The sequence below is a fragment of the Protopterus annectens genome, chromosome 13.part0 (genome assembly GCF_019279795.1).
Source record: "Protopterus annectens isolate FY-2018-M chromosome 13.part0, PAN1.0, whole genome shotgun sequence".
Lineage (NCBI taxonomy): Eukaryota > Metazoa > Chordata > Ceratodontiformes > Protopteridae > Protopterus > Protopterus annectens.
This window is the reverse complement of record NC_056747.1, coordinates 1,248,212,626-1,248,239,941: the sequence shown is the minus strand read 5'-3', so window position 1 is coordinate 1,248,239,941 and position 27,316 is coordinate 1,248,212,626. Positions and strand designations below refer to the sequence as shown.

Here is a 27,316-nt window from a genome sequence, read left to right as displayed (position 1 = left end):
AGATGCCATGAATCACAGAGCCTGTAGGATTTTCCTTGCAGTCAGCCTGGTGCAATTTGCTAGTGCTCTGAAGTATTGAGTTAGTTGCCCCTGCTTCTCTGGCGTGAGGTAGGCCATCTGGGTGTTTGTGTCCAAGTTGGCACCCAGGAAAATTATTTTCCGAGAGGGTATTAGCCTTGATTTCTTTTTGTTGACTGTGTATCCCAGAGAATTCAACAACCTCATTACATAAGCCAGATGTTTCAGAAGAATGTGCTTGCTGTCCGCTTGGATCAGGCAGTCGTCCAAATAGGGGTATATTTGTATCCCTTGAAGTCTGCAGTAGGCAAATACTGATGCCAGGCATTTCGTGAATACTCTGGGCGCAGTAGACAAGCCAAAGGGCAATGCAGAGAATTGATAATGGGTTGAACCTGCAAGAAATCTGAGGTATCTTCTGCAATTTTGTCTGATTGGGACATGCAGGTATGCCTCCTTGAGGTCCAATGTTACCAGCCAAGACTCCTTGCCCAGCATGGGAAGAAGCTGCTGTAGAGTGAGCATCTTGAATTTTGGTACGAGTAGAAATGTGTTTAGGATGGATAGGTCCAAAACAGGTCTCCAATCTTTTCCCTTCCTTGGTACCAGGAATAGTCTGGAATAAAAACCTTGACCTTGTTCGTGTAGGTACCTCTTGAATAGCTTTCATGTCTATGAGATCTGTAATTTGCCTTTGTGCCTCTGCCCTTTGATTGAGTGGCAGGTTTGGCATGCCTTTCATTTTTGGAAGGGTGTGAAAATGGAATCTGTAGCCTCTGTTTATAATGTCCAGGATCCATTTGTCTTTTGTGACAATATGCCAATTTTTTGAAAATAATGCCAGTTTTCCGCCTAAGGGTGCTGCCATTTGAGTCTTGCTTGGCATGCAAAGGGGAAAGTCATTGGGCTTGCTTTCTGAATGGTTGCGAGTTATCCTCACCACCTCTTTGTGTAGGAGCTTGCCATTGTCTGCCTCTAAACGATCCTTGGGATTGCCCTCTGCCCCTCGGGCACCTGTATCTACCTCTTTGGGGTCTGTCCGTGGCTGGAAAGGACCAATTTTGGAAGGCCAATTTCTACTGAAACGTGGGGGTTGTACCTGTAGAAAATCTTTCACAGTTTGCATTGATTTAGCCTTTTCCTCCATTTTCCTTAATACCTCCTCAGCATTAGCACCAAATAATACATCCTTTTGTAGAGGGGCATCTAGTAATTTAGCTTTGACATGATCTGGCAAGGTTTGTTCCTTGAGCCAGGCATGTCTACGTATGACTGATCCTGTAACAGCAGCTCTACATGAGGCCTCTAGAGCAACAAAACCACATTGTAAGGTATGTTTACCCACTTGTTCTGCACTATGCATCAAATCCTGCAACTCCTTCAAGTCTGGTTGTTCAGGTTGTGACATTTTACTTTTCAATTGTGATAACAAAAACTGTTGGTACTTTAGCATATGGAACTGACAGTTTAATGCCCTCATGGTTAAGGTAGCCGAGGTATATACCTTTTTTCCCCCACCTTTCTAGGGATCTGGAATCTCTCTCGAAAGGTAATGGATTTTTAGCAGTGGAGGCCTTAATTCCTTTGGGGCCCTGTGAGATGGTTTCTGGGTCAGCAGCATGGCTTTTGTATAGAAATTGGTGTGAGTCAGGAACCCTGTAGTACCTGTCAGGCTTGACTGGGGCTGGAGGTAGAGAATCCGGGTTAAGGCAGGCCTCCGAGTACACATTATCTAGTATGTCCAAGACAGGAGGTATAGCCAGAGGCCTGTGCTGAGGTAGCAAGAGAAATTCCCTAAGCCTTTTCTTGGAATCTGAATAATCTTGGCCTTCCCAGTGGAAGTGTTCCCTTAAGGTATGCAAAGTTTCCCCAAATGAGAAATCCTCTGGGGGGGGATACAGAGGGAATGGACTCCTCTGCATCAGAGTCTTCAAAAGGGGAGTAAGAATGTTCCTGATCATCAGAGTGCTCTGAAATAATGGAGCCCTGATCAGAGGAGGGGGATTCTTCCTCCACTCTGGGCCTTTTGTCCGGAGGGGGGTTGAGAACCCCTGATAAGAGTAATTAAATCCTCAGCCATTTTAAGCATCTGTTTTTTAGACATGGGGCCTGGAGATGGGCCCTGTGTAGCTTGTCTCTTAGAATGCATGGCTGCTTTAGACTTAGTGAAAGCCTTGATAGAAAAAGAAGAGGAAGGTCTGAAGACACCTTGAGAGGAGGTAGACCTGTCCACATTTTGAGATTCACCGCCAAGAGTGGCTTCGGTATCTGTAGTCGGGGTGTGGGCCGAGGAGCCTGCGACCTCGGGCACAGGAGACACTGCCAATGAAGTGTCGTCGGTAGTCAGGGGCTGCGTAGGCGCCTCGCTGAGAACCGGACCACGTGTAGTCGGCTTTGGCGTGGTGTCGGTAGAGGCCGCGGACCTCGTGTCGGTCCTTATCTTTGCGCTTTTTAGACAAAACTGGAGTCGGAGTATCCGACGACATAATATAGTTAAATGTTTTGCTAAAATAATGCTGGGCGAACTCCGCCCGATGCTTAATGGTGCGTTTGTTGAATGTAGCACAAAAGCAACAGACCGAGACGTCGTGGTCTGGGCCTAAACAAGGAATACAGAGGGAATGGAAATCCTTATGCAGTATTTGCTTCCCACATGAAATACAATTATTAACTTTGTCTGACATCGGTCTGAGGCAAGAAAAGTTTCCCCAACGGGGTACTTAGCTTTCAAGAAGACTTCGGTTGCAAAATTTTCGTAATTTCAGGAGCTGGCCGACCGGCACTTGCGAACTGCTTCTGCTTCGGGCACCGCACGGCAAGAAAGACTGAAGAAAATGGAGTCGGCTGGTTCTTTTATACCCCTGTCGCACTGACGTCAGGGAAGAAGCGACGACAACCGACGCCGGACCTAGACTTTGGAATTCGGCCGACCGAGGACCCGCCTGATGGCAGGAGAACCCATCTGTTATGACTGTAGCTGTATGCACGATGAACATCAGGGCTACATCATTTCAGCAATGCTTGATTAAGCGAAGACTGCCATAATAGTGCTTTGACAAGCTTTACATTTAATTAATTAATTCATTTATTTATTATATTCTTCTACAAATCTTGTTGACCTTATAGTTGGACACAATTGCAGAGAGATGCAGATGACATCCCCCCAGTTGTGAGTGTGGGTGGCTTTGATCCCAACATAAAAAATGTTTTAAGTTTTGACAAAGCGCTGTTCAGTCAGTCTGAACCAACTCAATTTTGACAATTCAGCAATTGCTCAGAGGACCAATATTCCAATGAAACATTTACCAAAATACTACTGTAACATTAATTAACAACATTATAATAATGTGCTTCATCTGGTGACACTGTAAAGACAATTATATAAAAAGCCTACTATAACTACATGCAATACGGTACTATTTAGGTGGCACTACAAAGGTTGGTATACACAATATAGGTGGCACTACAGAGGTTGGTATAGACAATATGTAGGACAGCAGCATGTCATGGATGGCATAACACAGTGTGACATGACTGATGAACTTATAAGGCGTTAGTGCCTTAACAATATGACACGGGAGATGACATCTCTACACTGTATTACAAGGGATGCTGGTGATGTACTACATATAGTAAAAAGATAACAGCTTGAATGCACTACAAGAAATACCTCTGCCATTACAAAGTGAGACTACTGGAGTTATCACAGCTATGGCACAGCCACAAAAACAGTAGTAATGCCACATGGGGAGGCACAGGATGTAGGCAGAGGGCAGCTCTGCGACAAACAGATTGAGCATAGTGTCAGTAAGACTGGGATAGTACTAACCTGATGGCAGTACAGAGATGATAATGAAACAGGCAGGGTGGGAGTTCATGAGCTTAGACTAACATGGTGAGGTTAACAATGGATGGCACAGCTGTGGCAGGACTCCAGTTTGTAACACCCTAGTTATGGCACTGTACAAGCGATAAACAGCAGACTGAAATTACACCCGATGGTGCTCTCGTGGGGTGATAATATGAAGTGGCACTGTTATGGCAGGTTAAAGGTGATGCAATACTAGAATTACAAAATCTGTCAGATGCTGTTGTAATCCATTTACATCACAAGGCACAGCTATGGCTAGATAACACTACAGGATGCTAATGTAATGTGACAATAAAGTCAGAGAGGGATTAAACAAAACAGAATACACAGCATGAAACTGAACATGTAGGATTACAAAACAGAACACCACCACCATAGTGAGATTAAAAAAATGTATTACCCTGGTGATATTACACACTAGATTACAATGCATACCATTTTTGTTTAGGACAGTACATGCTGGCTCTGCTCTGATATGACCACAGCAAATACTACAATTATGGTGGGAATACACAGCAAGACATTGTCAAAGTCCAATTTAGTAGGCAAGCACTGTTATTCTACAATGTATTGTTCATTATTACCTCAGAAAATGATCCTCTGTAGGTTAGGAGCTGGGAGGTGGGAGTCTGTTTGGTTTCGAGGTCCTGCCACGTCCGTTTCAGTCTCTCCCTCTCTGCTGTTATTGCAGTGAAGGCACTTGACAAAGAGCAGTGAACTGGAAAACAAGAAAAATTGAGATACACGTGTGTTAGATAACAATCATCATGCCAAATTAAACAAATTTTAATATTTCTTTGAAGATTTGCATCTGTAAATGCCACCATGTCTAAAAACTTTGCATTCTCTCAGATGTGATTTTTTTTTGGGGGGGTCTCCCCAACTGCCTGATGACCATCACCACCCCAAGATCGGTTAGCTCATTCATTCCCCTCAGGGTGAGAGCTATTTCTTCTCCATTTGTTTCCTGAGAGGTTAGAGACAATCACAAGAGCCATCACTATGGCAGCTATCAGGGGTTTTCTGCTTATGCTCAAAGCCCTCCCCAATAGTTGATACACACACACTCAAGTCAGCATGAAAGGTGCATGCACCTACATCCTTACACTCACACATAAGCGCATGCCCCAGTGGGTTACCATCACTAGCCTGGCTGGATCAGGCACACACGAGCACATGCCCCAATGGGCTACCATCGCAAGGCTGGCTGGAACATACACACATGAGCACATGTCCCAAACGGTTACCATCGCTAGCCTAACAGGACCATGTGCACACAAGCACATGCTCCAGTGGGTTACCATCGCCAGCCTTGCTGGACCATGCAGACACAAGCGCATGCTCCAATGGGTTACCATCTCCAGCCTGGCTGGACCATACTCACATCCTCTTCTACCACACTACTTATAACCTGCAGGGTTTTTACTGCACAGTGGCAATCAGCCAACTGGAACCACCAATCACACGTCACCCCCCCCCCCAGGATGGGCAAGCAGGCAATGGCCACTCACCGCTATTCTCCTTGGCCAGCTCCAACAGGCACTTCAGCTGCTAATCAAACGTAGGTCACTTTGCAATAATCAGAACTTTATTCTCCCTATGCTGTGGAGCTGGATTCTCAGATGCAATTTTTGGTAAACAAAGTCAGCCACCATCACTTGACAAACAACCCAGTATGCATGTGCTAGTAAATATGTATCTTGAACAGAGAAGGTCAACACAGCACTTAACCAGGAAAGAACAGTATTACGCAAACTCTAGTCCAACAAAGAAAAAGTGTGAATACGGAACTCCTCAAGCTGTACAGGATGATGTGTTAAGAGACAGAGCTGCATATAAAAGGCATCCTACAAGTTCTATTTACACAATCTGCATACAAACAACGGGAGCACTCCACTGTCACTCCCTGAAAAAAAAGGGACTCACAACAAGCAGACACCAGCCAGCTGTCAAAACTTAAATAAAATAAAAAAAACAACCAACAGATGTGCCACTAGCTTTTAAAATGGACCCTGTATGTCACTTCTGTCTTTTTCTTAAACTCTGCATCTTAAACATCATGGCTTATTAATCACCATTTTTTTCATATTTTTCGTATCAAAATGTTTATAGTATGCTTAAACATAAAAAGAGTACATATACATTTTCTCTATATATTCTTGCAAATGTCCTTGAGTATGACACCCTAGTATATTCCAACAAATCAGCATAAAAGATCAAGTCACAACTACAGAAAGGTCATTTGGAATGCAGACTTTAAGATCTCAAATAATAATGACAAAGAAAATGCAAACTGTAAACATAATTTTATATGTTTTACTCTAGTTCAACATCTGCTGGTTTACGTACTGACAACCACGTCAGAATCAGACCAATGGCAGATTCTCGAACTCTCATTAAGCTACTGTGAATTTCACTGATACAGGAGAAACAAAAATAAGACCGAATTATTTACTCAGCTGTGTGTTTTTAATGGCCACATTTTTTAATCTATACAACTTATCTTTGTAAGTTAAGGCCTATGACAGTAAAAAATATTCAAGCAGCACCTTGTGTTACAGGAGAATGATAAAGCAGTTATGCACTAAGCTGTCACAGTACAAGAATTATGAACTTGTATTTTTTTTATAAATAAACAGTAAGACAACATGCGTGTTACACATAAATGGGGTCTGAAGTCACAAAATGACTACTTGGCCTACCTTGCTCTCCTCTACTCATGTTTAGTTCTACCTCATAACCTGTCAGTTCTAATTTTTCTTGGTCTTTTTTTATATTCTACCTGCAAACTGTTAGGACTCCACATTGTAATGGCAGAGCAAGAAGGGACCCATCATTCAAGCAGCTATCAGGGTTTCCCCTTTAGCTCCTTATCTCCCACAGATGCCATCAATGCACACTCCCTGCTGATAAGGTGGACTGCTAAGGTGGGTCTGCTGGTGCATATGTGCTCCCACATACATCACCTCAGCTACAAAGCCAGCCACTGCTTGGCAAGCCTTATGCGTTGCTTCATTACCTGGGTCACAGTCAGGTTTTTATGCCTCTATGGCATAGAGTTTGCTAATATCTCATTCATAATTAATGAGCAGGCTGCATTCCCCTACATCTCACTGGAATTGTCCTTTTCATACTCCATGTACACCAAAATTCTCCTTCTAACTTATACAAATCCATTTATGTCTATAAAACAGTCTCAAGATTTGGGTGATAAATGAATACACCTTACTGTGCCTGTAACTACACAAGAGGACCCTCCTTGATTGGTTTCTGTGTAGGTATTTCTTCTCCGCCAATGAGAATTTCACATTTTTTAGCAAAACCCACATTTGGGGATTTCCTTGCATCTGGCTGATGCATGCAATGATTAAACACACAGTCTGCATACTTAAGAGAGAGCTCATCCTGACAGTTTGCCAGTTCATACCCTTGCCATCAGCAATCACCTTCACACATATCAGGAAATGGAACAAATATGACTCTTCATTATTAAACAAATCATGTAAGGAAACACACTTGCCCAACTTACAGGAAAATACAGCTGTGTAAGTAGTGATCATGGCTCCAGTAGTCTTAGGTATATGTGTTATATCCTGCATAACATATAACAGCCAGCCAGCTTCCAAAGCAACAGGGCAGCTTCCACTCATCCAAACCATCAGTCATCTCAAGCTGACCTGACTAAAAAAGACAGGTTTGAGTGCCAAGCCCTTCAGAGCTTTCATGCCAAAAGAGACAGGAAGGCTAAGCCCTCAAAGGACAGTGCGAGGAACAACAAAAATGAATGTCTATATCCTGGCATAAACACATAAAAAAATATGGGGATAGAAGAAGTGGTTACTGAATCAGCAATCATTTGAATATCTACTGTCATGGCAAGTTTTCTTATAAAACTGTACTATGTTCATAACATTTATAACTGCTGCAGTAGCCTTAACTATATCAACAGGTAATCCTAGCTTACTACCTTTGGGAGGTGGAAGGGGAACAGTCTAGGGGCCCCTGGAGAATGGTCCTAGAAGCCTGATCTAGATCTAGAGAATGAATCAAGCTTATAGTGCTTTGCAAAACTACATACAGAGGACCAAGTTGCAGCTTCTAGAGTACTTCTACAATCCAACACTTTACAAAAAGCCATAGATGAAACCAAGGCCTGGAATTGTAGACCTTGAGACTGTCTGGAATAGTTTTGTGTTGGTGAGTATACGAGAAGATAATAGCTTTAAATAACCACTTCGAAGTAGTATGTTCTGACACATGTTGTCCCTTCTTCTTACCTTCACAAGGAATGAGGAATTGATCTGAAGATCTGAAAGATTTAGTTCTGTTAAGACAGTACCTGAGTTGTCTGTGGGCATCCAAGGTACGGTGTATCCTTTCTCTATCATTTTTACTTTCCAGAAAGAAAACAAGAAGATGGACAGTTTGGCAGAAAGTACACTCAGATATCACTTTATGCATAAAAGAAGGATTGGTTCTCAAAGAAACTCTGTACCTCTGGAAAATGAGATAGGTTTGACTCACCATAAAAGCATTTAAGTTATATATCCTTCTGGCAGAAGTCAGAGCAATCACTACAAATCCTTTCCATGTTCAGAACTAAACCTGAGCTGTGGACTTCCAGGATGACTGCTCATAGATCAACAGCTTAATTTTAGCTTTCACAGTGTGAAAAAAGAAACAGAAAAATATGAGCTAGTAATTCTACCAGCTTAGTAATATTCAGTTATTGGCAAGTAAGTATGCAGTCTGGATGCACACAGACAAAAAACTTAAAGAACCTGAAAGAAAATAAACTAGAAAAGGTGAAGAAAAAACACTAACTGGGAAGAATCCTGCAGCTGTTCAGCAAAATGCAGTTCAGCCTGGTTTCCAGTAGTTCAGAGTAAAAAATAAATCAAATGTACTCAGAGCTGATTAAAATAAATGAGACACTGAAGGGATAAATAAGCTCAAATAACTAAACAGCATAAAAATAGAAGAAGCATGAAATAGCTACTCAGATGAAATGGTAAAACTGCAAAAATAAGACGATGAAATTAAGAAAAGGAAGGCTGACTATAAAACTTCTCAAGAAGAGCTGTTTCAAAAAAAATGGTAGCGTTAGAGGACAGAGCACAAGAGAAAACCTTAGATTTCCTGTTGTACCACAGAACTGGAAGAAACAGACTATTAATTTCAGGAAAGCACAAAGAAACAACTGGACTGGTATTCCACGCAAGATTTGTTAAATGAAAGGGCACATTCAGTGTATGCTCCAAACTTGGCCATGTGAAACCAGCCAAGACCTGTATTAGTAAAGATGCAATCATATTAGCAAAACGAGTTGATCCTGACAAAACTATGGAAGAAGGGTAAACTATTAAAAACTGGAGATAGTACAGTGTTTGTGGAAAATTATTATCAATTGTACATTAGGTAGAAGAGAAACACATTTATCCCAGAAATCATGGAATACTAACACTGGCAGATGTGCACTTTATCCACCTTCTACCACAAGTGGACTCTATGAGGTATCTCCCAACCTCTGACAGGTGCCTAAGGTCTTCCATGCCCTCAGGGTGGTGGAGCTGACATAGGTCAATAGCTCACATCTGCATTAACCAGCCCTACAAGTACCCAGGGGCTGCTAATCAAACTTGTGTTATCTGGGTTATAGACAGAGATTTACTTCTCTGCAACACTGAGCCTACACATCATATCTTCAATCACTGGGGTCAGGATGCTACTTTAACAGTGGCAATCGTAGAGCAAATGTTCACACCGATGGGTGTCAGCTCTGCCACATTAGTTTACACATCAGCAAAGTAGAAATTACTTCAAAATACTTTACAGAACACAGAGAGATAACCACTAAATGCAACTACCATTTACTTTTACATCTATTAACACAAGTAAGGGAAACTGTGGTCTGCTCCTCTGCAAGAAGGTGAAAAATATATGTCATACAGTGTAAAAAACAGCAGGTACTAAGAAAAAGTATGAATGTAAAGTTTTACTGCCAAACAAAGGTACTTTGTATTAAAAAAAAAAAAAAAAAAGAAAACTGCTCATTAGGGACAGAGACAAAACAGAAAAGTCTATTTTGTCTTGCTTTTCTAAATTTAAAACCGTGAGGAAACACATTCATTTTTTCAATACTGGCAATAAAATGTATAGTTCTACTTTTAATAACAGCTCTGTTTTTCTTGTAATACAGATCTTGATAGCATGGATAGAAAATATCAACTGATATGATAAACAAAAGAAATGTCTTTTGGCTTTTCCCTGTGAGGGGTCACCACAATGGATCACCAGTCTGCAGATTGATTGGCAGTGGAGTTTTATGGTGTCATGTTGCCAGCCTGGTGCCCAACCGTCAAGGAAGGCACACGCACCTACCTGCATGTCTCTAAACCTCACCTGACCGCAGGGAGGACATGCAGACTCTGCACAGAAGGTGCTCCAGCCGAGAATCGAACCGGAGAACTTCTTGCTGTGAGGCAACAATGCAAACTGTTGCACCACCGTGACTGACAACTGATATGATAAACAGTTAAACCAATACTAGCAACTTGTAAGGACACACATACGACTGAGTAAGTACACAAGAAATGACATCACTTACCTTTCTGTGCCAGGTTACAGAAGTACTGCTGAAGCTGGGCATACTCTGCAGGTAGATTAAAGGCAGTGGGGGCTGGGGTCAAATCTAAGCATCCAGGAAGATTCGGTACCGAGGCATGCAGCCGACTGGCCTGTAGGAGAATGCACTACAAATTAGTAAAGGAAGCAGCTAAGCAAACAAAATAATAATTCTCAAATGCAAAACTCAAGAAGTATCAGTGAAACAAAAGTTTTTTTTTAAAGATAAGTAAATTGAATTCCTAATTCAAAATAAATGATATCTACATGGTGAAAGTAAAAGTAGAGAGTAAAAATTCTGAAAAAAAAATTTTACTAGGAAAATTTTTTTACTATTTATTAATTATATTTGTTTACCAGGACAGTCCAATTAAGCCAAAGCTCATTTTCAAAGCAGACCTGGGAAAAGCTCCAAAATAAATTTACTAATACTCCCACAATGATCCCCTTCAGACACCTCCTTTTTCTGCCTCCTCCTTTCTGTACTTCTGAGACATAATTCACTTCCATAAAACTGTTCTCACACAACTTATAACTTTCTTACCCTCCCAAACTCATCATATCTAAGCTTTCCCTTCTCCCTGATTACACCCAGACATCCTTCTCCTGCTCTCCTCCTCTTCCTCTTGTACATTATCACACTGTGGAATACTGCACTTTTACTCATTTTCAAGGTTTCGTAAAAGATTATGTAACACAAAAATTCCTTTAGTAGATGTCATAGTGTAGTGCAGTACTCATTATGCAGTATAAATGCCTTTACTGGTCTACGTACAGCTACTACTGGCAACCTTGACCTGATGAATCCTACAACCGTTTTTTTTTTTTGTCATCTTTGATTGCATTAATTTATTTATATTTGTTTTCTGGGGTACAGCATTGATTTTCATGGACCTTTTTCAGATTTAGCCTCGGAGCGGTATCTGGTTAAGTGACTTGCTTGCAGTCACACAGTTAGGCAATGGAAGCTGAGGGAATCGAAACTTAAAAATAGCTGGTCTACAGCTCCTTAATCCTCTAAGCCAAGTGTTAGACAATTATTTATTACTGACTTTCAATGTAAATTACTGTGTAATCAACTTGGCATAATGGTTAAGGTGTTTACCTTACAGATACAAGGTGCAGGGTTTGATTCTCACATGGGGTATTTGGCTAGGCTTAAAATTGCCCACAAGGGCAGTTAGCCTAGTACGAGCCTATGAACCTCCTAATAACATCTTGCATCCCTTTTTAATCTGGTTGTAATCCCAGAGGCCTGCTTGGTTCAGTTCTCTATCCTAGTCAATGCATGCACGCATAAATAAATCAACCAAACAAGGTGCATACATACAGTGTATTATACAGAGTGATTCAATGGACAAGAAATGCAAAGAGTATGACATTTGACAATAGCAGAATGGTAACATTTTCATTATACTGGAGAAAAACATTACCAAAACAAAAAAATAAGTAGTTTGAATATTTAGGAGACATTCCTTGTGTAGCTAGGCATACTTGATGTACTCAAATGAATACATTTTTTCTGAGCATCTCTTGGAAACTTCAACATTCAAAAAATACAGAACGTTTATAATTGTGTAAACAAATACAGTACAGATATATACAAAGAATGCTAATGTGAAAGGAATACACGTCTACAAAACCTTTACATGGATATAAATGATAACAGTTAAACATAACATGTCCCTTCCTGCATGTCTGGGAGTAGCATTTTGAAGGTTTAGTATATTTTTAAAATGACAGGTGAGTGGTGGGGCAGCAATATTAGGTTTGTGTACAAAATGTAAATTTCTGGCTACACCCCTGTTTCTAAGTAGACACATTTTCAGACTTACAAATAGGATACCTAGAGAAAAAGACAAACTTAAGTAATTCTCTAGGGAACAGAAGATTAGTCTAGAAGTTATCTGAGACAGTCAAGTAGGATTCTTTAGTACTGACGCATTGGGTACCACTACATTTCCAGTATGTTAGTTTCCGAAGGAATGTATTGGGGTTGGACTAATTAATAAAATAAAGAATGTTCACCCTTTCAAGGAAGAAGGAAAAAAAAGCAGATTTAAAAACTGCATATGCTTGTAAATTGTAATGTGAAGAACTCTTCAGCATACAGGGCTGACAAAATGGGAGACCATGGTGGTACAGTGGTCAAGTAATGAAGTCAGGAAGAAAGGGTTAGGGGTTTGATGCCAGAAGAAGACTTTGTGTGAAATGGGAGTACAGCCCAGTGGTACTGCATCTGACTGCAGTTTAAAAGGGCCCTGGTTCAAGTCCAGATGCCCCTTGATGGAGACGCTTTTTCAGTTGCATTGAATTTCCTATGATGCTATAAGTATTGTGATAAACTAACATACTTCAAGTGAGAGTTGGATGGCCACAGTGGTGCAGCAGTTAGCATTGTCGCCTCACAGCAAGAGGTTCTCTGGTTCAATTCTCGGCTGGAGTGCCTTCTGTGCTGAGTCTGCATGTCCTCCCTGCGGCTCACTGAACTTTAAAGATATGCAGGTAGGTGTGTGTGTGTGCGCCTTCTGTGAAAGTTGGGCACCGGGGCTGGCAACTCAACACCGTAAAAATCCACTGTCAATCAAATAGTGGACCAATGATCTGCTGTGGTGACCCCTAACTGGGAAAAGCTGAAAGACTTCAACTGAGAGTTGGATAATAGTATGGGTCTTCATTGATTCACCTAGGGATTGACTGGTCTAGCCTTCTTTGAGGGGGGGAAATACAATCGAAGGGTGGATACCAGCAAAGTTGAAAATGATTGCAAGACTCAGTTGACTTGAATTTCCAATGACCTTATGATTCTATATGATGGACTCTAAACCATGAGCATTATGGGGAAGGTTTCTAACAAGAAAAGCTGTGCTATCTGTCTTACAGATTTGGGGAGGGAACACAATATATTCCTCAAACAAACAAGTGGGTACTGTTAAATGTTCTTAAGATGCTGCTCTCTGGTTGCATTTTGTTTCTATTTATTTTAAAAGTTGTCAAGCAAGTCAGACTGAGAGACAATATAGAACACTAGACAGCGGTAGTGTGTTGGTGTGCTACATATAATGTCATGGCAACAGTATAGTTCGACAGCTGTGCAATTCTGCAATAACATTCTAAAACTTTATCAATGGTAGATTTAAATAAAAATCCCTGTCTGATGCTAAATGAGCCATCATCTGAAGATCTAATTTAAAACCTTTGTATAACGGTCTGCTTTTGTAGAACGACCAGGATTTTGCCTCACAGTTTAGACATATCCCTTGTAAAAAGTTTGATTTTCTGACAAACTACTGAGGATTACAATCAATCAATAATGGCAAACATTACGGCTCCATACTTATTTTTCAGAAAAATGCACGTTGATGTAAAACCTGTTGCTGTGTTAACTTTTTAATGTCTCAGATTTTTGCCTTGCCCTCGTAATCAAACTTCTGACTGTTCAGAAAATGCACATTGATGTAAAAGCTGTTGTTCCGAATAACATAATAATATCAACGAATGTGCTGCATCATATTTTTGTCCTATCCGACAAAAATCCTTTGATTTTCTGTTAAATCACTGAGGATTATAGTCAATGACAAGAATTAGAGTTTCATTCTTCTTACAGCTGAGAAAATACACGGCAATGTAAAACTTGTTGTTCTATTGACTTTAAAAGTGAATTAAAAAAAAAAACAAGCTTCGTGCATATCTTAGATTGGCATTTGTACTGATATAACAGAAACCAGCACTTCATCTTGACCACAAGTTATGTATAGTCCAGTGTTCTCCATTATCTCTTACTACTGTTTTTGTTAATTTGCCTGACCAATACCTTCTTGTGACTGTCCAGCACCATAAATTCCCTTTGCTGACTTATTAATATTTATAACAGTATTACAGAACTATCACAGTCTGCTAAATGCTGAAGAGCCTGGACAGTACTTACATTAGCCTAAATTTCTTTTAATTACGAGTACTCGGTGATCCGTTAGCCAAACACTACTGTTTCCACTTTAGTGATTAGAACACTCACAGGGTTCACACGTGTGTTTTTCAGTTCTGCACATGTGCAGACTGATTACTTTATGCACCTCCACTACTAGTCAGGCCTGCTTTGTTCTTCTCCTGCCTCCCTCCCCAGTCACCACCTTTATACTCCCCAGACGTCTCCTCTTGAAAAATTACAAGACACTTTACCTCATCTACACTTTATTCTCACAACCCCACTACATCCAGAACAGCAATATACCTGCACATTTACAGTCAGTATACATTTTCTTACTGCTAACTTCCTTTCCTAGTGTATGCACGACTTCACTACATAGAAAACTTTCTTTTCTCCCTTCTCCTGAAACTCTTCAAATAAAACCCTGTAATATGCACACTCTCTCTCCTTCTCTCTCTCTTACTCGAGAATGTTGGAAGAAAATTACTGTTAGGCACACTTTTCCAAAGAAAAAAACAAACAAAAAAAAAAAACAAATCAATAGTGCAAACAAACTATTAAGCAAATACACCCTCCTCTTCATACTATATGGAGAAATACAGATCAACCCAGACCTCAACTAAGACCACACAACATGAACACAACCCCAACACCTACATGCCTGAACACCCAAAGGCGTAATCATCATATTCTTCAACCATGGTTACTTTAATACCAAACTATTCCAAAGTCCAGCATTGACTAACAGAAAACAACTCTGAAACCTGCACCCTGGATGAAACCTGTTAGAAACACCATAAGGCACCTTACACAACTACTTCAGTGACTACAACATCACATGCCTAGACAGACCCAGAAGCTGAGTAGAGAGCAGCTGTAGAATCCTTACCATCTCAGCTGTGACGTACATCATTCCTACTACCTCATCTGCAACTGACAAATTAGAACCAAATGGACTACTTTTACAGCACTCACTACCATGGAAAGTATAACTCGCTCTCACTGCAACCTACATGTCTTTTTTTCAGACTTTAAACCTCTTATGTCCTCCCTCTTACCACACATACAATCAATCAACCATAATAATCCTAACGGATCTCAATACCACCTTCCTAGGATACAGCAAGCATGAACTGAACAGCTTTTTTCTATCTCCACTTCTGCCAAACAGCCAGAAAACCCACCAGACCTAATAATAACAGCAAAAAAGAAAATGGGTGTCAACCAAGAAGCTAGATGAAAGGCGCTAACTCCAATAACCAAAACATCAAACAGAAAATGAGTGTCAACCAAGAAGCTAGATGAAAGGCGCTAACTCCAATAACCAAAACATCAAACAGAAAATGAGTGTCAACCAAGAAGCTAGATGAAAGGCGCTAACTCCAATAACCAAAACATCAAACAGAAAATGAGTGTCAACCAAGAAGCTAGATGAAAGGCGCTAACTCCAATAACCAAAACATCAAACAGAAAATGAGTGTCAACCAAGAAGCTAGATGAAAGGCGCTAACTCCAATAACCAAAACATCAAACAGAAAATGAGTGTCAACCAAGAAGCTAGATGAAAGGCGCTAACTCCAATAACCAAAACATCAAACAGAAAATGCGTGTCAACCAAGAAGCTAGATGAAAGACACCAACTTAATAGTACCTTCCTAGACATCTTTACATTCAATCAACCACTACACATATTGTACATCCTAGTCCACCCCAAACATAAGCAACCACTATGTTATTACCTAAAATTACTCCATTAAGAAACCTAAACTCCCTTATTGATTCATTTTCTTTAACTACTTAAACATTACAGTTTTGTTTTTAGCTTTTCATACTTCGGTCTTGATTCAAATTTATTAAGTTGATCTCAGGCTTACTGTATATACGTATGTTAAATAGTTATATATTTTTTTCTAATATATGATTTATCTAACTTATATGTCAAACCTTGATATATTCTACAATCATTAAAAAAAAATCCAATAAAATATTTTAAGCAAAAAAAAAAAAGAAAGAAACAAACTCCCACCAATACCAATTTCCTTCCAAGCCAATACAACAGCAGATTCACTATGTGCTGACCTTGCCATTACTGGCATAACCTAGGCAATGCTTTACTCAATTACTAATGTTAACAAAGCTGCCATCTTCCTTACAGAATCCTTACATAGTATACCAAGCGACCCTCCTTACAGAATCCTTACATAGTATACAAGACCACAGAAAAAAGAAGTTATGTACCTACCATAACGTTCCATGTTAGTTGTCCTTCATCTCGCCTTCCTTCTTGCTGGATGGGTTCGGAGCCGATCCTTGGCTCCGACTCGGCCACTTACTATAGCTCGAGAGCTCTTTACTGGCTCAAGGCTACCCCTTATCCCAGAATGCCCAGCGCCAGCTACCCAGATCTCATGGTCACACTAGACATAATTATAGAAGATAATCCACTAATAAACCTGGATATACAGTTAATTGTCATGGTTTGGTTGAGAAGCAACTAATAACAAAACAAATTAGCCAGTGAAACCATTGAGAAACTCCTCTCAATCCTCGAGGAAGGGGGAAGGAGGGAGGGACGCAAGAAGGAAGGCGAGATGAAGGACAACTGATATGGAATGTTATGGTAGGTACATAATTTCTTTATGTTAAGTTGTCCAATCTCGCCTTCTTTCTTGCTGGATGGGACAGCGTCCCTAGCACCTCAATCCTGGGTGGCTCATTGGAACAGACTCTTCAGAACCGTGGAACCAAAGGAAGCTCTGCCCTGGGAGACCACATCTACTTTGTAATGAGAAATGAATATATGAGGATCTGCCCAAGTAGCTGTTGCACAAATTGAATCTATGGGCAATCTTGATTGAAATGCTACCGGAGTAGCTACTGACCTGGTTGAATGACCTCTGGGTTTTGTTGGAAAATCTTTTCGTCGCAAGTGGTAGGTATGGATGATGGTGTCCGATAACCATTTTGACAATGTTACTTTAGAAACTGGAAGGCCTTGTTTGTTGTTAGCAAATGAAAGGAACAACTGATCTGATTTTCTCATTTCTTTAGTTCAATGGAGATAGAAACGCAGTTGTCTATGCACATCCAATTGGTGTAATCTGTATTCTGCCTTGTTGGAATGATTAGGGAAAAAAACAGGGAGTTCAATGGACAGATTCAAACTGTGGTCTGAACAAACTTTAGGTAGAAAATATGGGTTAGTTCTTAGGGAAACCCTGTCTTTGTGAAAAACTAGGTATGGAGGGCGAACACATAGTGCATAAAGTTCTGAAACACGTCTGGCAGAAGTAATAGCAACTAAGAAAAGAGTTTTCCAAGAGAGAAACTTCAGGGAACATGATGCTGCTGGGTTCAAAGGGTGACAGTATCAAGGAGGCAAGAACCAAATTGAGATCCCAAGTTGGAAGTGGCTCTTTCACTGGGGGTCTAAGTAGAGATGTACCTCTCATGAAGGCCTTACAGAGTTTGTGAGACATTATGCTGGAGTTAGAAACTCTGACATGAAAATTTGAAATGGCAACCAGTTGTACTCTGATGGTAGCAGCCGCTGCCCCAGAATGAAACAGTTCTGCTAGAAAATCCAAAATCTCGTGTGCAGGAGCTGTAAAAGGATCTAAATTCCTGTATTCTGCCCAGTAAGAGAATCTTTTCCATTTGCTAGCATAGACTTTCCTTGTATTTGCCTTATGGGAGGAAACAATAATATCACACATTGCTGAGGAAATATTGGGGAGCCTGGCTAGGATTGGAAGTGGAATAACCAAGCTGTGAGCTTGGGAGATTGGAGGGATTGGTGTAGCCCGCCTGACTGATGAATCAAGAGGTCTGGTACTGGGTCCAGAATCCAAGACTGAGCTATAAGGTGGAGGTGAAGGAACAGAAACCAAATCTGTCAAGCCCAATAGGGGGCAAGGAGGATCATCTTACAACCCAACAATTTTGCTTTCTGAATGACTTTTGGAATTATGGGGAGGGGGGAAATGCATAAAGGAGTCCCTGAGGCGAATTGTGGACTAGAGCGTCCCTGGGTGTCTGACCTGGAGGAGGAACAAGGGAGAAGTAGCTGCTGCATTTGTTGTTGAGGGGAGAGGCAAAGAGATCGCAGCAAGGCTGGTCCCATTTGCGGAAAATAAGATCCACAATTTCCTGTTTCAGAGACCACTCGTGAGGCATAAGGATAGACCTGCTGAGCCTGTCCGCAATTATGTTGGATGTCCCACGGATATGTGTTGCTTTCAGAAAACGTTGGGAGAAAATTGCCCATTGCCACAGTCTGAGGGCCACTCGGCACAAGGGGTAAGACCTGGTTCCATCCTGTTTGTTGATGTACCAAACCACTGACATATTGTCCTTCTGTATCGCAATAGTCCCGGCAGGGAGAGAGTCTTGAGCTTGCAATGCCAGGAGCACCACTCTCATCTCCAGGACGTTGATGTGCAAGTGGTACTTGTGAGATTGCCAAGTGCCTTGGACTGTCTTCCCTAGATAATGCCCCCCCCCACCCTATCAGGGAAGCGTCCGTGGTCACTGTGGCAACCGGATGGGGTTCCATGAAAGGTCTGCCCTGAGAAACTAGTGGGGAGACCATCCACCAGGAAAGGTGTCTTTTGCAAGATTCCATAATTAGCATCATGTGAGACATGGGTAATTCCTGGAAGGACCATTGTGTGAAAAGAAGCCACTGAAGGATTCTCATGTGAAAGTGTGCTAAGGGGACTAGAAGAATGGCTGCTGCCATGGACCCTGGAACTTGAAGAACATATTTGACTTGAATTCTTTTGCTCTTCGGGAGAAGTGACACTTGTTTTCTAATAATGGAAACTCTTTCCTGAGGCAATTTTGCAATCATTTTTCTTGTGTTTAGCTCTGCTCCTATGTATGTAATAGATTGACAGGGCAACAAGACAGATTTTTCGAAGTTTATTGTGATGCCTAGTTGAGCACAGGATGTGATGGTGTAATCTTGTGCTTCTATAAGTTGTTGCCTGGTGGTAGCAGTGAGGAGCCAGTCGTCCAGATAAGGAAACACCTGGAATCCTTGACGTCTCAGGTGAGCCGTGACTACTGTCATGCATTTGGTGAACACCATGGGGGCTGTGGTGAGACCAAAGGGCAGATGTCTGAATTGGTAATGACTGGCCCCTAGCTGGAAGCATAGAAATCTCCTGGACCGTCTGTCCATTTTTATATGATAGTACGTGTCCTGAAGATCTATGGAGCACATCCAATTGCCCTGACCCAGAAAGGGGAGAATACACTGCAGTGTTACCATCCGGAAATTTTCTTTTTGTACAGATTTGTTTAACCTGCTGAGATCCAGAATTGGTCTCCAGTCCCCTGTCTTTTTGGGCACTAAAAAAAATCTTGCGTAAGTTCCGGATCCTACTTGGTCTGCGGTGACTTCCTGGATGTCTCTTTTTTCTAGCAGTCTTGAAACTTCTGTGACTGCCTGATCCCTTAGATTGGGTGGAACATCTGGGATGGATTTTTTTTAAACAAAAGGGGGTTGATGAAAGGGAATCTTGTAACCTCCAGATATAATGGCTAACACCCATTTGTCTTTTGTAATATTTTGCCAGGCGGTTGGGTACAACGAAAGTCTTCCCCCGACTGCCTCCAGAGTTTAGCAGTCGGGCATCTCTTCAGGGATGTTGACAGGGTTTGGAAAAGAATGTATCTCTATCAACCTGATTTTGCAGATCCCCTCTGCCACGAGGGTGGCATCTGCCATTGTTATTATTTCCCCCTCCGCCCCTGGGGGAAAATGCACCACGTGCATCTGGCAAGGGTCCCTGGGATTTTCGAAACCACATCTTTCCACCCTACTGACCTTTTGGATATGGTCTGGTAGGAGTGGAAATACAGACTCCGACATCAGAGAGCGTCTTGCCTTCCTGCTGGCACCTGGTAAGCATGTCTTTCACCTGAGACCCAAAGAGAGAGGAGCCATCAAAGGGGGTATTGGTGAAGAATGCTCTGAAAGGTTCCACAAACTGACATAGCTGCAGCCAAGAATGTCTCCTAAGAGCTACTCTTGTTCCCACAGCTCTACTCACTCCATCGGCTGCGTATGAAATAAGCCTCATGGAGGAGTTAACTACTGAATTAAGAGTCGCAAGCTGGGTGGCTACTGTGGCTGAAGCTCCCTCAGCTGTGGGATCTTGTAGGGCATCTCCAAGCTCTTTTAGAAGATCCCTCTGAAGTCTAGTAAAATGGGAAAGATAGTTCAGGGACCTAAGAGAAAAGGTCGCTGATGAAAACATTTGCTTCCCATATCTGTCCATCGTACAAGAGTCTTTATTTGGTGGATGGACAGATGAGGAGGTTTCAACTAACTCTCTCTTTGTGGCTGCTGCTACCACCATGGCATCAACTGGGACACCTTTAGTTAAGAATTGTTTGTCTTGGGGAGCTGTGATGAATTTATTGGGTCTCCGCGGGACAGGTTCCATGGAATCTGGAGCTGATCAAGCCTTTCGAGACACTACAGACATGAGTGGATCAAAAGGCGGAGACACCCAGGAGGTGGAAGGTCAGGAACCAAATGCATCCAGGTATACAGACTCGTCCTCGGAGGGGGCTATGGAAGTCCAGCTACACCTTTGCCTGAGAATCTCAAGGATGTCTGAAAAGGAAACATCTTCAGAGGGGGACCTTGGGGACCCCTCCAAACACTACTACATGCGAGAGATGCAATTATACAGCCAAACTGGAGGCTATGCTCTCTCAACCCAAGACTGGACCAGGCAGTCAAGAGGAGAAGGGAATTACTTGCATCACACCACCAGTCTCACACAGACCTATGAAACCAGCACCGGCAAAAAAAAACACACATAAATACACAAAAACATACTCGGAACCTCTAAATAAAAATCTGCAAAAGCAACAGAGACCTCCAAAGCAGACATCCAAGCAACCTCCACCCCCCAACACAAACTATGAAACACATACTTCACAAAACCAGTGTGCCACACAATTACAGCCCTTAAGGCAAAATAACATACCCAACACACAAGTAACAGGTGATTCTATAGTCAGGCACAATGACGTCCCACTCACTAGGCTGAACAAGGAGAAGGTTACTGTTAGCTGCCTGTCGGGTGCCAGGATCCACCACATAACACAAGCACTCAGGTCACTCCACAACAAGTACAAATATGACTCTGTCATTGTCCATGTTGGTGTGAATGACCTGAGCCATACCTCCTTGGACTACATAAAAAGTGACATGGAGGAGCTCTCTGATCACCTAGCCCAGGCCGGTATGACCCTGACCCTGAGTAGCATCCTGCCTTCACCAAGAATGATGCACGGTTTAGATAAAAATTGATCAGTTTCAACAACTGGCTAAGCTTCTGGTATCATTCAAAGGGGATCCAGTGTCTGTCAGCCTGGGATGACATGCTCGACAAGCCACACTGCTTCTCTAGAGATGGCTTGCACCTGTCACCCTTAGGCATTCGAATACTGGCCAAGGCTCTTGCCAACCCCATAGTGCCTTTTTTAGGCAAGGCTCAAAAGACAAACCCACCGCCATAAATAGCACAAGTAACAAAAAACTGAGGGTAATGCTACTCAATGCCAGAAGTCTAAACCTCAAAATGCACATACTCGAGGCACTCCTCAGTATGGAGAAAATCGATATATGTGCAGTAACAGAAACCTGGTTTAAGGCTCCAGAGAGCACCCCAAAACTACCAGGCTACAACTCATACCATACATTTTGGCCTCAAAACCTTGACCGAAATACAAAAGGTGGGGGAGTATCCATATTCATCAAGGATACCAACATCTCTAGGTTAGTGGCACAGCACAATGCTTCAGAGATCATCCACATGCAACTAACAACAGGCAAAACCTGCTATTCAAATTATAGCTTGCTACAGATCACCCACCATGTCCCAGGACCCCCACTCCACATTCCTGGAAACACTGGGAAATATAAAGTTCCTACCAAACACCTTGATATTGGGTGATTTCAATTACCCAAACATTAACTGGGAGAACCACTCAAGTACAAACTCCCTTACCCAACATTTCCTAGAATTTATAAACTCAAATGCCCTGGATCAACTGGTCAACACCCCCACCAGATGTGACAACATTTTGGACCTGGTCATCACCAACATGGGCGACCGGTGTTCCACACCGGAGGTCAACCCCTCATTGGTTAGATCTGACCATAAACTAATCACTCTGGATATCCACGTTCCGCCACCACCCCCGGTCAAAGAAACCACCATGAAAAACTTTTCAAAAGCCAACTTCACATTACTTAAGACTGAGGTGGGAAGTTTCAAAGCCCCCATGCTAAAGGATAACGCTGTCCAAGCTGCAAAATCCTTTACTAATGCACTCTACGGGCAGCTACAAGAATGCATGGATCGTGCTATCCCAAACAAAACCAAGACTCACTCCTCCAAGAAAAGGAAACCAGTCTGGTGGAGCCCTGCCACAAACAAGATATACAACTGAAGGAGGAAACTAGTACAGAAAAGAGTAAAATCCCAAGGAGGGAAGACATCCCTGATCAGTATCAGCAAGAAACTACGTTCCCTCATAAAATCATCCAAGGCTAACTTCAAAAGAAAAATTGCTAAGCCAACATCCTGGCAGACAGGTTCAGTGCAAACCTCACCCCCCCCCTCTTACCCCCAAAAGGGCCCATAACTATACCAGAAGAATGGAGTGCCCCTGAAATTACAGATACTCAGGTTAAAACAGCCCTCTACAAATCCAAAAACACAGCATCAATGGGACCGGACGGTGTCCCAGGCTGCTTCCTACACGAGCTCAAAGATGAACTAACCCCTCACCTAAACACACTGTTTAAACTTAGCCTCTCCACAGTCTACATGCCCACAGAGTAGTGCACAGCAAAAGTTATTCCGCTCCACAAAGGTGGAGCCACAACAGACCCTTGGAACTATCGCCCTATAAGCCTGACTAGCTTGGTCTGCAAGGCTATGGAGTGCATCATCATGGATCTCATTAACAGAGACATAGGAAACCTCCAAACACCGGACCCTAGCCAGTTCGGCTTTGTTAAGGGCAGATCATGCCTCCTAAACCTGGTGGACTTCTTTGAGACAGTTACCAAGGCTATAGATGAGGGAAATGTGGTCCACGCAGCCTACCTAGACCTCGCAAAGGCCTTCAACACCATTCCCCACTCAGGTATTATAGACAGGCTCACCAACCTGAACATAAACCCCTACGTCACGAGATGGCTTGCCAACTGGCTCACGGACAGAACCCACATGGTAAGGGTTGCAGGAGCTATGTCTGACTCTAAACCAGCTACAAGTGGCGTTCCCCAGGGCTCAGTCCTAGGACCCCTCCTGTTTGGCATATACTTCTCAGAGGTACAGACAAGCACAGGAGGACTATGGCTGACCAAGTTCGCAGACGACTGCAAACTAGGGGCTATAATTGACTCTCTGGCTGACACAAACATCCTCTAAAAGGGTCTCACTGAGACAGATACCTGGTGTCAAAACCATGGCCTCAAGCTAAATGCCAAAAAGTGCATAGTCATCCCCTTTGGAAAAAGCAAAGTACCCACAAACTACCACATAGGTGGTAGCCCCCCTAAATACGGAAGAGGTAATAAGGGATCTGGGGTCCCAAGTAGATAGTAACCTCTCCTTTGAAAATCACATTGCCAAAGTGGTTAGAAAATCCTTCTATGTGGCCCACCTAATCACAGAAGGGTTTGCATCCAGATCGAAAGATGTCGTTGGGCCCCTCTAAGCATCACTCATCAGACCCATCACAGAGTATAATGCCCCATTTGGGATGTACCTTACAAGACACCTGCAACAACTGGAAAGACCACAGAAGTACCTCACCAACAGGATCTCTGGCCTCAAGCAGATGCCCTATGCAGCTTGACTGAAGAAACTCCAGCTTTACTCGGTTGCATACCGCCTACACAGAGGTGATCTCTGCCTGACGTACAAGGCCATGTCCAACCCAGAATTGATGGACATGCTCCACCTAATAAAAACCATATCCCCTCAAGCCACAAGCTCCAGGGATCTAAACCTCACCACAACAATAAATAAGACGTGCTGGAGGGATAGATTCCTGTACCAGAGACTTCCCATGCTCTGGAACAAGATTCCAATCTACATTAGGCAGAGCTCCTCGTTAACCCTCTTCAAGAGAAACCTTAACCAGTGGATGGGAAACAGAAAGTTTACCCCAGGGATCACTTCAATGACTCTGCTGGACAGAGGTACAGGGAACTAATCTAAGGGGGCAGTGAAAGCCAACACATTTCGGCTAGGCTTATAAATGCCTTCGGGCAAATAGCGTAGTACCTACCTATGAACCTAATTCATCCAGGTCTGTATCTGAGGTGACAGACTCAGGGGAGTCTACGTGCTTCCTCTTGCACTTTTTCTTCCGGGGAGCCTGCTCAGAATGCTCTGGGAAGGCTTCGGAAGAAGAGGGTTCACCCAATGGGGTGTCCTGGGGCACAGGTTCCCTACCCTTTGGGGCTGGAGGAGGATCAGAGGTTGTCACAGGCACCGAGGGGGACGGAGCCGATGGAACCAATAGTGGAGACGTCTGTGGGGACAGCACTCTCCACATGACCTCGAAAGCGTCACAGTCTCGACATAAGGAGGGCTCCAGCTCCGAAGAGACAGGAATACCACTCTGCGCCGAGGACTAAAGCTACACATCCTCACAAAAGGCAAGCTAACATCTACTCCAGACCCAGAATTTTCTGGAAAGGAGTAAATCAGTTAACTAGACATACCAAAAAATAACTTAAGGTAGCAGACTCGCCTTTGTACCGGACGATCAAAAGGCTGCAGGTTCTAGTCTCACCTCAGGTGACTGGATTCATATTAGATTACTGACACTCCAGTTCAGTATTAGGGAGTGCAGCACCCTTCACATGAGATGTTAAAATTAATTCCCACTTGCCTATATTGGTGGTAGGTCAGGTGGGCATAAAAGATCACAGTGCACTTATTAAAAAGAATAGGGGTTGCTTTACCTATATATGATAATACTATACACAAGTTTGTATTATTTACACTTCCACATTCAGAATATGTATGCTTTTATCTTCACATTAATGATATTTACACTTTCATACTGTTGGAATCACAGTCTCATTACATTAACAATAGTCTCTTATTACTTATTTTACCTTTTTACTCTTCCCTATATCCCCCATCCTTTCTTCCATTACATCTACCCCATCTTCATCTTTTCTGTTTTAGTATAGATAATCTATAACATACTAACTTCTGCAATACTCAAATTGCTACAAACAATATTTTGTCCCATTTATCAATTTCACATTTCCTTCCTTTCTCATACTTAAACAATATACAAACAATATATACTATTTAATATATAATATATATAATATATATTTCTGAATTTTCCCAATTAAACTAATTTTATACTTTCTCCAAAACATTTCATTATTTTTAAAACAATGTTGTGTTGTTTCTTCTTGACTATATTCATTGCATTTCCTTTCCTTTATTACTTTATATTTCACACCACCTTTTACTGGTAATTTAGCCAGCAAAATTCTCCAAAGAAAACTCCCCACTTCAAAACACATCTCAGACATTTTTCCTCTATTTTAATTCTTGCCAAGGATACACCAAGTAATATTTTCAATGACTGTATCACATACTATTCCTTTCTAGTTACAGCAGCGTCATTAAATTTTAATCCATAACTTAACTTTATTTTTATACCCCAGGATTCACGAAGCCTCCGTGTAAGAGTTATAACTCTTACACGGAGGCTGCAGTTAAACGGAGTGACGTCAGCATGCTCTGCATATTCCTGAGAGCATGCTGAATCACACCTAAGTCTAACACGGTCCGTGTAAGACAGTAGGGGGCGTGTCCGTAGGCTGAGCCCTGCAAGCGGACACGCCCCCAGAAGTCTAAAAGTGCCCAAAGTAGACACCCACAACAGAGTCCACGGAAATGTGAATAAACACAACGCAACACATGCCCCTATAGACCATAAACATATAAAAGAAATATAAATGAACATGTCATATTTTTTTAAATTGTAAAGATGTTTAACCGTGAGTGCGCTCGTTTGCGCGGGCGTGCCCGTAGCGCAGCTACAGTTAGCAGTCAATGGGAAAGCATATAAGAACTAAATATGCAAAATAAACCAAGAAGCAATAGCGTAGCGGTAGAGATGCCGGCTGCAGAGCAGGCATTCATGGTTCGAGCCCCCACAACACAAATTTTTTTTTTTTGCAAAATAAGCAGGAAACAAGTCCCTGACACATATGTACACATAAAACCAGAATATATGTAAAATGCAATGAAATATCCCATTTATATTGAATAAATGTGAGCTAAGAAATGAATATAAACTGCCAGATGTGCCCATAGCTGAGCTACAGTACAACAGAGTGAGTGTATGTGCCCGTAAATAAGCATTGGTCCAACTGGTGCAAACTGAGTGCCCGTAGCTGAGCAGTGGTTTACCATACTACATATATGTGCTCCTAACTGAGCTGAGCGGAATATGCGTGCCGATAGCCAAATAAGGCTTAAACCAGCGTACCCCGTTTGCGCGGAGCTGCGCACCGCGCAAACGAGCTAACCGACGGGCAACGGTGAGCAAGCCGTATCCAAACTGCCTTTACACAGACACACCCCTCAACATGTCTAGACAGTCATGAAAAATAAAAAGCAGTGGCCAGGTTCGAACCCAGGATACTATACACCATAGTCAAGGTACAGAACCACTAAGCCATGACAGCAGTACCTAGAAATGCAATAATAGCTCATATATAGGAATGAATACAAACTACAGCATGACAATGCAGGTTTACTGAAGTTGATACAATTCCAAACTGGCCAATCACA

General features: G+C 42.2%; 1 protein-coding gene across 1 annotated transcript in view; it reads right to left on the bottom strand.

The window, feature by feature from the left end:
• OSBPL7 (oxysterol binding protein like 7) overlaps positions 1-27,316 on the bottom strand; it is a 1,590,705-nt gene that overhangs the window by 651,259 nt on the left and 912,130 nt on the right. Inside the window, exons 10-11 of the mRNA XM_044054965.1 lie at positions 10,497-10,626; positions 4,474-4,607 (exon numbers count right to left, since the gene is read on the bottom strand). Of these exons, the coding sequence (XP_043910900.1) occupies positions 4,474-4,607; positions 10,497-10,626 (264 nt within the window). The remainder of the gene's footprint in view (positions 1-4,473; positions 4,608-10,496; positions 10,627-27,316) is intronic.